At 34.7% G+C, this 12797-nt stretch overlaps 1 protein-coding gene across 2 annotated transcripts; it reads right to left on the bottom strand.

The window, feature by feature from the left end:
- Positions 1-1007: 1007 nt before the first annotated feature.
- On the bottom strand, positions 1008-9049 carry LOC104228247 (uncharacterized). 2 transcript variants are annotated; one of them, XM_009780685.2, is made up of 4 exons: positions 8036-9049; positions 7241-7630; positions 2203-2423; positions 1008-1533 (listed from the first exon to the last, which is right to left on the bottom strand). In XM_009780685.2, the coding sequence occupies exons 1-4, from the start codon at positions 8988-8990 to the stop codon at positions 1270-1272; spliced, it is 1830 nt and encodes a 609-aa protein (XP_009778987.1). In that variant the 5' UTR covers positions 8991-9049; the 3' UTR covers positions 1008-1269. The 2 variants fall into 2 exon arrangements, with proteins under 2 accessions (XP_009778987.1, XP_009778988.1); XM_009780686.2 differs by having other exon boundaries at positions 7241-7567.
- Positions 9050-12797: the final 3748 nt, after the last annotated feature.

Genomic DNA, 12797 nt, shown 5'->3' with positions numbered 1-12797 from the left:
CGTATACATCAAAACGATACAATACAATACTATACGATACATTGTGAAACGATATATAATAACCATCCAAACAAGCTGTTAAATGATTGTAAAGGCTTATTTGGCTTATACTCAGCTAATAGATGTATGATATATATTTATATTTTTATTTTATCATTTAGTTATGATCAACTATGTATATCCTTAGCTTATCAAATTACTTAGTCAGAGTAAATTGATATTGATTTTATGTAAATACTAGTATGAATAAGCTTTTATCAATTTTCAATTATTTGTATCTTTGTTATAAATGATCATATACAGTTTCGAGATTTTCATCGATCGATTACAGAGGTTTCTACCACTGAACTTGCTTATGCTCCCTTTAATCGAGTGTTATTTCTATAAAGAAGATTGACTAGGAAAATGTTGAATTGGATATTGCCTCGGCTTCTTAGCCACATGAAGAAGCCCTGGACTTATTTTTTCTTCGAAATAAAAAAAGAAAGAAAGTGGAGTGCACTTTTCTTCGAAATAAAAAGTTAATTTGTTGAATTGGGAGGAAAAATAGAACTTTTTGAGTCCCACTTTTTGTTAAGCTATGATTGTGCTTGACCTTTTTTCCAATGATCGATTTATCCATTTGGTCTTCGGATAGTGATTACATTGTGGGCAAACTTTTTGCTTTACTCCCTCAAATTTAGTGAAGGATAACGTTTTCTCATATGTGTACTTTTCATAGGGTCTTTTCCCAAATAAATTCTTTTATTTAGTTAAGGGTCGAAAACCTTGATAGCACATAATTATATAATGGTTCCACAACTATATATCGCTAAAAAGAAACATAACTATAGCACTTGGGAACTGTTTGTGTAAATTGTGTTTCAGAAGAGTGTAGTTCTAGATTATAAAAAGCTAAAGTATTCAGATCCCTACCCCCACCCCCACCCCCACCCCCACCCCAAAACAAAAAACAAAAAGAAGCGTATAGTATAATATATTATTATATTTACATGCCATTCTTGGTAGGAGAACAACAACCTAACCATATGCTTCAATATTCACATGCTAAAAAAAAGGCAACCAGGTGCACAGAGTATCCTGTATTCATGCAGAGTCCGGGGAAGGATCGCACCCTAAGATAGTGTGATGTAGGCAGCCTACCTTAATGCAAGCATCAATGACTGATTCTACGGCTCGAACTTATAGATCACGCGGAGGCAACTTGACCATTGTTCCAAGGCTCCCTTTCAATATTCACAAACTAGTGGGAGAAATTAAATTCTCTGATCAAGTGGATGGAAACAGCAGGCTAGTGGGGGTCCTTAAAATCTGACCATCTTTGAACTCTATATTATTGAGCTTGTGTTGGCACCATTTCAGATGAGAGGTGGAAATGATGGACATATGTAGAACCCTTGACACCAGCTTCATGTCTATCAATGTAAACATATACTCTATCTTGGTGCAATATTCTCCTAATTGCTGAGGCTTTATTGCTCTTCTCAGCCAGCATCTTCTCTTACCTTTCACGTCCTTCAACCATAACTCTTTCTTCAGGATAAATGCAAATTAAAAATCATTTCGAGTCAGTTCTTGCTCAACATCTCAACTCATTTTTCACTAAGATTATAAATTACTATGTTGCTCAGACTCTCCAAAAATATCGTCGGGTGCGTGTCGGATTCTAGTGTATTTTTGGAGAATCCGACACGGGTGCGGCAGTATTTTGGATAGTCCGCGCAACATAGATAAATTAAAATGTACTTGAGGTGTGTTTGGTATGAATTATATTGTTTTCTGAAAAAATGACTTATTTTCTAGAAAATATTTTTTGATACTTGATTGGATCAGAGGAAACTATTTTCGGAGAAAAATAAGTAAGAGTAATAATTAGCAAGACAATTTTTTGATGAGATATTTGACTATTATATTAAGGATTGACATTAATGTGCACTAAGTATTTGATCATAAATGTATATAAAGTTAAGGGTTGCGAAAATTGTGAATGAAAATGTCTTCTACACCAAAGTTAAAGCAGTGATCGATACGAAATTGTTTTTCCTCTTTCTGTTGAAAATATTTTTCATGACAGTAAACACCAGGAAATAACGAACTTTTAAAAATTTATTTTCCAAAATATTGTCCATTGTCCATTGGGTAGGGGTAAGGTCTGCGTATATATTACCTGTACCAAAACAGACGCAAGAGTGAGAGGCTTACCATTTGAAGTTTCTTAGTCAAGTCATGTAGTAGCCATATGTCTCTGGGATCTTCTACACACGAATGACTCCTCAAAAAGTTGTTTCTTTTCCATGATAAGGTCTTCTTGCTATCTGTTCTTAGATAAAACCAGAAAGCATTTACGCATTTTTCTATGGCCTTTAGCACTTCTACTGCCTTGTTTTTTTCTCCATTCAGTCTTTCATTTGATTCTACATATCCTGCGATGGCATTAGAAAAAAGAAACTCTTAAAATACTAGGAGATGTTTATTAATTATTTCTTGGGTGACAAGGCAACGGACAAATAAACTTTTTAGGTATTAGGTGGGAGTGAGTTTAATTAATCATTTATTAAACGAAGATTATAGTCAATGATCAGTCAGCTCATTGAATGTCATTAATCCCCTTTTAGCAGCAGGACAAAACCAATGGCGACTCATGAAATCTCCTTAATACTAATTATAATATCTACTTAAAGTGCATGTACAGAGAAAATAAAATACTAAGTATATGCTCGTATAAAAAAAGAGTTTAGGTGATACACTTTTAGGGTAAGAAAACTTTTTACACCACCGGGTCATCTTTATCTGTTATAGCAGGTGACTTTTTTTAATTTCAACATTACATATCCCATATAATTTTTTTGGTTGACAACATAGTGTAACAAAAAAATTTATACTAAAATGATGTATATAACTTGAACGAATAAAAAATTGTACTAGCTAACAGCCAACTGCAAACGGGTCTATTCAACTTGATAATAAAGTTTCACAATATATAATGTGGCAATATTTTAAATCTTTATTGACAAATGTCTTAGAAGACCATGTGGAAGCCAGGGAAGAGATAAATGGCAAGATGCATTTCGGTGTCATTTCCCTACAATCTAAGAAACTATGGCAAGTAATACTATTGTGAAAATTTTTTATGGTGCTACCAATTTTGGTGTTGTCTCTACTGCTACTGTTCCAGCTGTCCTGCCAGATATCCATGGTGTTGCAAATACGTTATTGCATCCACAACTTTGGCAGATACTAATGTCCAAACACAGGTATGTGAATAGACATGGTTACATATCCAATGATAATATTAAAACCTTCAAGAAAAATGCACCTCAATGTAAGAGAAGAGTTGGGATAAATGATAATCTCGCTAAGTCAAAATTAAATTTGACTAAAGCGGATGATATAATTGTTGCGGTTATTTTTCAAATAAATAATGTGGCCAATGTGAGAGATTGGGTGATAGACTCTGGTGCTACTAAGCACATTTGTGCAAACAAAAATAAATTTTTGTCTTACACCCAAATTGAGGAAGAAGAAGAATTTATTTATCTTGGTGACTCAAGAACAACTCGCGTTCTTGGGAAAGGAAAAATTCTTCTCAAACTCACATCTGGTAAAATTCTAGCATTGAGTGATGTACTGCATGTTCCTAATATCCAAACCAATTTGGTTTCTGTGAGGTTATTAGGAAGAGTAGGAGTAAAGGTTTCATTTGAAAATAATGAGGTCGTATTGACCAAAAATAAAATTTTTCTGGGCAATGGATATTGTAACCATGGTTTATTTGTGCTTAATATTTCCGATACTAACAATAAAAATGAATCTTCTTCTGCTTATATGGTTGAGTCTATTTCTTTGTGGTATGCTAGACTAGGACATGTTAATGTCGCGTATATAAAGAAAACATTATGCGCTTTAAAATATAAAGAATATATTTATCCATTATCTGATAAAATTTCTCATACACCTATTGAAACAAATAATGAAATTACCTCTAATGAGGAACTGAGAAGGAGCAAAAGGCCTAGGAAAGAATATTTTACTTATGGAAATGATTTTCAAACTTTTTGTCGATAATGAACCATCAAATTATTTTGAAGCTATATCTTCTTCAGATGCTAAATATTGGAAAGAGGCAATAAAAGTTGAAATTGATTCCATTATGAAAAATAATACATGGATTTTAACTGACTTACCTCCCGGTGCAAAGCCTATTGGTTTTAAATGGATTTTCTAAAGGAAATTTAATCCTGATGGATCTTTAGATAAATATAAAGCTCGGTTAGTAGCAAAAGGTTTTTCTCAAAAACAAAATATAGGTTATTTTGATACATTTGCACCAGTGGCTAGAATTTCTTCTATTCGAATTTTAATTGCCTTAACTTCAATCCGTAAGCTTTTTATCCACCAAATGGATGCGAAAACTGCTTTTCTAAATGGTAATTTAGAAGAAGAGATCTATATGGTTCAACCTGAAGGCTGTGTCATTCTTGGACAAGAAAATAAAGTTTGTAAATTAATTAAATTTCTTTATGGCCTTAAACAAGTTCCTAAGCAGTGGTATGAGAAATTTGAACAAGTCTTACTGAGAGGCGATTTTTTTTCAGTTGAGGTGGATAAATGTGTTTATACTAAAGTGGTAGACAATGATTATGTGATAATATCTCTATATGTTGATGGCATGCTTATATTTGGTACAAATTTAAATATTGTGCAAAGTACAAAATTATTTCTGTCTGCTAATTTTGATATGAAAGATCTGAGTGAAGTTAATAGAATATTGGGAGAAAGTTATAAGAAGTGAAAATGTAATAATGTTGTCACAAGACATTATATTGAGAGACTTCTTAATAAGTTTGAATATTTTAATGTCACAATGTGAGCACTCCTTTTGATGCTAACTCTAAGTTGAAAAAGAATAATGGTGACCCAGTTGCTTCGTCTAAATATGCTCAGATTATTGGGAGTCTGATGCATTTAATGAATTTTACAAGGCCTGATATAGCCTATGCTGTGTGTAAACTGAATAGATATACTCATAATCCCAACAAAGAGCATTGGTCTGCATTAGATAGACTAATGGAATATTTGAGAGGAACCATGAATTATGGTATCCTATATAGTGGATTTCCTTCTATCTTAGAAGGGTACAATGATGCAAATTGGATCTCTCTGATTCAGATGAGACAAAATTCACTAGTGGTTATGTATTCACCTTTGGTGGTGGTGCAATATCATGGAAATCACCTAAACAGACGATCATTGCTAGATCGACTATAGAATCATAGTTTGTAGCTCTGGAGTTAGCTGGTTCAGAGGCTGAGTGGCTAAGAAACTTCTTAGCTAATATCCCTTTAATAAATGACGTATTGCCTCCTGTGGCTATGCATTGTGATTGTCAAGCGGAAATAGCTATTTCAAATAATAAATCTTATAATTGTAAAAGTAGACACATAAAATTGAGACATGATGTCATAAAACAACTGTTGAGAGATGGAATAATTTCCATTGACTATGTGAAGTCAGAGATAAATTTGGCCGATCATCTCACTAAACCCGTGGGAAGAAAATTAATTCTTCAAACCTCAAAAGAGATGGGATTAAGGCCGACATGTTGTCAATAGAGATGGTAACCCAACCTATGTGATTGGAGATCCCATGAAGTAGGTTCATATGGGTAACAACAAGTCAATATTGGCACTGATACACTAAAAGAGTGCTTGACTGCTACTAATTGAGAGACTGAGTTATAACTCTTAATGAAATTCATAGTCCTTATGAGTGGTGTATTTAAAAGCAGTATACACTTGATGAATTCACCTATAGGAGAGTGGAGTGGGTCGCTCCTATGAGATTTTGGCCTAGTCTCTAGAGCTCTCATGAATAACCAGGCACACGCATGGCCTATTGGGCGCAAAACCGTGTTGAATAGCAAAATTACCGGGGGTCAAAATGTGATTGATAAAATCTCTGACTTACAATAAGAATTATTGGTTCATAGAAATATTATATTTCACCAGTAATTCTGTGAGTTAAATTTTATTGGTCTAAGTTCGGTTCATAGTCCAGAAGATACCAAACTTATTACATTTGGACCATGCAAATCCAGCAAGTCTATTTCAAAAAGTCTTTAAAATAGTGGGGGACTGTGGCAATATTTTAAACCTTTGTTGACAAATGTCCTAAGAAGATCATGTGGAAACCTTCTAGAAAGGAAGAGATAAATGGCAAGATGCATGCAAGAGAATTGACAAATGGCAAGAAAAGCCTTAAGCTTTTTTGCCTATAAAATGGTCTTCCCTTAAGCCAATTTCAATTATCAGACATCCTTCTCATACGTCTCTCTCTTCTTCCTTCTAATTCCTTTTCTATAATATTTAATTAACATTACACATTAGTTGTTCTTCCTTTTTTCCTACTAGCTGGATTTGTATAATATTTAATTTTACTGATTCCTGTATCCTCCCTAATAGAAGTAGGCTTGTTTAATCCCGGAGAGACATTTCACACTGCTGAAATAGTTTTTAGGACAGTGCCCAGCACAACTCAAGCCAATTAATGTATTTTCGCTCACAAATAATATTATTGCAGTATTCTTATTATTATTATTATTTTCCTGTTTCATTTCCCTACATATAAACAGTCATTATTTAATGTAGTAGTTCTATCAGTGTTGATTAATTCTCCAAGAAAAAACGAAAATTAAGCCGTTACACGTAGGAAATAGATAAGCGTTCGTACTAATGAATCTCAACTTGCCATGTAAGTCTAAATTAGCGGATACATATACCGATCGCTGACAATCGAAGGCCGGCTATTCTTCTTCAACATTCTCGATATATATTAATTCTCTTGCTAATAAAGGCCATTAAGAAAAGGTTTAAACAAATTATTTACCTAATATATACCGTCACACTACGTATATATTTTAACATGTTATGTTAAGTAACTTGCGTTATTTTTAGATTACTAACTATTTCGTTCGATCCATAATAATTGACTTTTTTACCTTTTTATTTTGGTCCAAAATAAGTGATTTTTTACATAATCAAGAAGAAATTAATTTTGTTTTGCCAAACTTTGCCCTTGTTTACAAATCTCAATATATAAATCGGAGGAAGTATATTTTTATGAATATTTAATATAATTATCTTTTAACTAAACATGATAGTGTAAAGATTCTTTATGAACAATGCGTGTATATAGAAGTTAAACTCTTTAAAAAATGTGAAGCATAGCAAAGATTAATTACCAGAAACCTCGGGAACTTGGAGGAGATTCTTTTGGGAAAATCTTCTGTGAACATAATTGAAATGCCTTTTGCCTCCACAGCTATCATCTTCCACAAATCTCTCTAGCAATACTTGAAATTTCTGAAATCTAGCCGCTATATTACCATAAAATACACCATTTTCCGAAGCTGAACAAGAAAGAGCCTCTATTTTTCTGTACTGATGAAGAAGTGCTTCCCATGACAAGCATGACTGTGCCACATAAACTAACTCTAAGTCACTCTCTAAACTTTTCAGAAGTCTTTTTCTCGCCACTTTGCTCCATGAAATATATTGGACTGGCAAACCTGTAGGCTCCATTTCGTACAAAAATGAATTAGCACTTGACAACTGCTTTCTTAGTACTGTACCTAAACAACCAACAATCACATTGTTAATTAAGTATATATACTTAAGCACAAAAACTATATACATAAAGGGTCTTACAGTCTGAAGAAAACTACGTATATAATTTTTTTTTAAAGGATAAAGAAAAATATATGCGCACCCAATGGTGGGGCCTAATTAACAATCAATAAAGCAGGACGAAATCCACGGTAGACAAGGGTTCAATCCCAGCATAGACAAAGAATACTAAGTCATTTCTTTTCATCTGCTGAAAGTATTATATAGTATCTTATATGCTAGTGGAAGATAACGGATATCCAGTCAAAATAATCAAGGTGTGTAACTGGCTTGGACACCACTAATAATATAAAAAAATGAAGAAGAAAATATTTGTATTTTGAAGTTATTGAGCAAAAGGAAAAACTCACTTATGGCAGATAATCTGTCATGATTGAGAATATCAAACCAGCTCATGCTTTCAGCATACTTCTGGTACAGTAAATCTTCTTCTTCTGCACAATTTTTGCGAATTGCCAGCTGCTGATCCATTGCCATCGTATTGTTATAGCTACTAAGTGACGGAGAATTTTGGTTCGACGTACCATAATCCGCCGGAGACGAATTAGAGCTAATAGGAGATGGAAAATATTCGTTCCGCCTCGGATTAATACCTGCTGGAGAACTGGAAACAGAACTCGATGGAGATAACTCCAGTTCTAGCTCTGTATCAGATAAAATTAGACCATTCGTTGGAGATAAAGCGACGGTTTTATAATTATCAACTATATTCATTTCTTCATCAATAGAATAAATGACTGAATAATCTTCAACCAATTCTTCACTAGGATATTCCTCTTCATGTTCTTCAAGATCCATGGACTCACTGTTTGGTTCAAGTAATGAACTGATATTGTGATTATTAGCGAACATTTGAGAAACTCTAGTTTGAAAATCATATACATAGATCATGTCCGGCGATTTATTTCTCACGTTCAAAGGGACTGTGCCATTCGGTTTACTTCTCATGTTCAAACTCCTACAAAGGACTATTTCGTTTTGGTTTTCTGGGTGTGGTATGTCATAGTACTCCTCATCCTCTTCTATGGGGACTGGATTTCTATTTGATATGATGAAGTACTTCTTGAAGAAGAGGACACAGCATTTCAGCAATGTTAGAACGTAAGAAATCAAGAAGCAAGAGATCCTATAGACAAAAAGGATGAGGTTTAATAGAAATTTGAGCAAAACTATGATCCAAAGGAAAAGTTGGCAGAGAGCAAGAAGAAAAGGGTGGATATAGAGGCTCAGATAAAACCACTTTAGAAATCCATTTGGGATCACGAATAGTTCGATTAAAAGCCAACAGATCGAGAGCGGTGTCATTTCAGAAATTCTCAGACTCCCATAAACTCTAAGTTCTCGTTATTTAAGGAGGTTTAGCGTTTTTCATGACCAAGACTTTTTTCTTAATGTTTGAGTTATTTAAGTACAATATATATTTTCGGACTATTTTTTTTTTTACTTGGAGAAATGCGTGCATGGTAGTTATCCAATTGAAGCAGCTTGCTTCCGTTGACTAAAGTATATACTTTACAATAGTTGTTAGTGGGTCATTGTATTCGACTTAATGAAAATCTACAAATTAATTTTAGAATCTCATGCTTTTGATTAATTAAACTTGTCGTGTCTGGAATTGGATTACTTGTAGACCGTAGCATAACTTCTAGCGAGTAGGAAGTCCTAGTGTCAATGTCTCAATGCTGAAAATTGATGTTTCGTTTTTTTTTTATTTTCTATTGTTCTCTTAATCTTACTCCCAATGGAATATAAAATTTTAATACCGTATATAATTGGAAATTCTCCTTTGGCTAATATTATATCACCACCACGTTGTACTGTAGAACCATGCCGCACCAAGAAGTATGAGTTGACGTTTATCTTATTTAAAATTAATGCCCCATACCGACGAGGAGAAAGCTATAGCATGTGTCATTGAATGATCAACTGAATAACTTTGTTCTTTTTGGTTATTTGCTAGAATCTTGGCGATTGAAGGGAAGGTTGAAAGAATCATAGTGAAAACTGTCACGAAACTTCTCTATGATAAGATGAGCCAATATATCCATTAAAAACTGGATTAGGTAATACTGAAAACTATAATCAATATTTTCATTTTAAGGCAGAAATGAGAATTGTCCTTTGGAGAGGCAAACGGTTAAGGTTAGGGGCAAAACGATATACACGAGTCCGTTCCATCAAATACTCAATCTGCTTCAACGGCACTAGATTTGGCATGCTTCAAACTAGCTATGGCTTGACCTAATGATATTTAGCCATGGCAAGATATATATATATATATATATATATATATATATATATATATATATATATATATATATATATATTCCTCGCATTTTACTCATGTTTCGTAAATTTCGTGGCATTTTAATGTGTAGGAGTCATCCGGAGGTAATGTGGGACGAAAGTGCACGAGTTTGTTAATTCTATGGATCGAGCTATGTAAACCCTAGCTGAGAAGAAAAGGAAGAGAAGAAGGGAATGAGCTAAAGTAGAAATGCAGAAACTAATTTTGCTAAAAACTGAAATTACACTGTACAAACGACCCCTATTTATAGAAATGACTAACCAATTTTGGACACCTAACTATCTAATGTTAAAAAGACTAAACTACCCTTAGTTTGTTATACATTAAGTCACTGTCACTCCTCTCACAACACTCCCCTTCAAGCTAGGTGGTGTAAACACATCAAACACACCTAGTTTGGAACTCAAGTACTCATGCTGAATTCTGTTTAATCCCTTTGTCAACAAATCAACCTGTTGTTCTCTTGTTCCAACATACTTGGTCGCAACTAGTCCTTCCAATATCTTTTCCCTTATAAAATGACTATCTATATCAATATGTTTTTTCCATTCATAAAATACTGGATTTGCCACAATCTGTATTGTTGCCTTGCTGTCACAATGAATGTTCACAGGCAATTGAACCTCAACTCCTATCTCCTTTATCAACCCCACTAGCCAAACCAATTCAGCAACTGTGGCTGCCAAACTCCTGTATTCTGCTTAAGCAGGACTTCTAGATACTATTGTCTCCTTCTTAGACTTCCAGGACACTAACGAACCACCTAGCTTGATCAAGAAACCTGTTACAAATCTTCTAGAATGTTGACGTGCAGCCCAATCTACATCACAAAATGCCTCCAATGTGCCTGTGGTTTTGTTGGACATCAATATGCCCTGCCCGGGATGGTTCTTGACATATTTAACAACTCTCATCGCTGCCTCCATATGTGAACTCTTTGGTTGCTGGAGAAACTGACTTAGCATTTGCACACTGAATGCCAAGTCAGGCCTTGTCACAGTCAAATATAGCAGCTTGCCTATTAATCTTTGATAGACACCTGGATCTGGTGGTAGCTTATCTATAACATTACTTGAAGTACCAAGGTGATCGTCATGCTCTTGGTAGTCAACTTTGCATTCACTTCTAGTAGAGTAGCTACAGGCTTTGTTGCTCCAAGTCCAAGTTTAGAGATAATCTCTAAAGCATATGTTCTCTAATGCATAGGAATCCCATTTGCAGATCTGGCAAACTCTATTCCTAGAAAGTATTTCAACTCTCCCAAATCTTTTATTTTGAATGTCTGTTGTAGTGTTGTCTTTGTCTCTTCGATTAGATGTAGAGAGGTACCAGTGACTAGCATGTCATCTACATACACCGGCACTATTACTATATCTTCATTAGTCTGCTTGACGAACAAAGAGTAATCATATTGGCTCTGAACAAAGCCAAATTGATATAGAGCTTTTGTGAGTTTCTCATTCCACTGTTTAGGAGCATGTTTTAGGCCATATAAGGATTTATGAAACTTGCACACTGGTTGAGACTCCCTCTGGCTTCTGAATCTTGGTGGTATTGCATATAAATCTCATCAAAGAGATCACCCTGAAGAAATGCATTATACACATCCATCTAATGAATGTGCCACTTCTGAGATGCAGTATTGATAGAACAATCCTCACAGCCACCATTTTCATTACAAGTGAACAAGTTTCTTAATGATCAATCCCCTCCTTTTGACTGTACCCTTTAGCTACCAACCTAGCCTTGAATCTCTCCACATCACCTGATACCTTGTATTTGACCTTATATACCCATTTACAACCAATTGGAACCTTGCTTTCAGGAAGTGAGACAATGTCCCAAGTGTGGTTGCTTTCTAGTGCTTCAATCTCTATCTTCATAGCATCTATCCACCTAGGATCTTGACCGGCTTCAGCATATGTAGCAGGTTCTACAATAGAGGATAAGGCTACATAGTAAGCTTGGTAATGAGGAGACAAGCCACTATATGAGATATAGTTTGCAATTGCATATGGTACAGACTCATGTACATTCAGTGACACAAAGTCCTTCATCCAAATATGGGGATTCTTTGGTCTAGAGGATCTTCTAACTTCTTCTTTTTCTTCTACATCTAAGGGGATAACTTGCAGTTGTTGAGTAGATGGAACCTGCACTTGACCCTGATCAGAACTTTCTCCAGTTGGATGAGCCAAGCCTGATTCTCCTTCACTCTCACCTGTATTATCATTATCATGAACATCCTTATTTGCATCATTGGGAACATCTCCTATATCTGAATGTGTCAACTCAGTGTCATGCTCACTGTTGTGTCCCATATTAGAAATTGTTAGGAACCCTGACAGTTGCGTATAGTCTGCAGGAACATCTGACTGTAGGAAGATTAGTAGATATATATTTCTTATCTGTCTAAAAGGAAAGACAAACTCTTTGAAAACAACATCCATGTTAACAAAGAAAGAATGATTAGTTACGTTTAAAAGCACATAGCCTTTCTGAGTTGCAGCATATCCCATCAATACTGCTGGTATAGCTCTTAACATGAACTTGTCCTTCTTTTGAACTTCTTTGGCATAACATAGGTATCCTAGTACTCTTATATGTTGTAGTGAAGGTTTTCTATTGTGCAACTTCTAGAAGGGTGACACTCCATTAGTAACTGAAAAATGCATCCTATTGATTATGTGTATTGCAGCTAGTACACAGTGTCCCCAATATTTTAGAGGTATATGAGCTTGAAATCTCAGTGCTCTAGCAACCTCTAAAATATGTATGCGCTTCCTCTCAGCTACATCATTTTG

The sequence above is a fragment of the Nicotiana sylvestris genome, chromosome 2 (genome assembly GCF_000393655.2).
Source record: "Nicotiana sylvestris chromosome 2, ASM39365v2, whole genome shotgun sequence".
In the NCBI taxonomy this organism is placed as follows: domain Eukaryota; kingdom Viridiplantae; phylum Streptophyta; class Magnoliopsida; order Solanales; family Solanaceae; genus Nicotiana; species Nicotiana sylvestris.
This window is presented reverse-complemented; position numbering and strand designations above follow the sequence as displayed.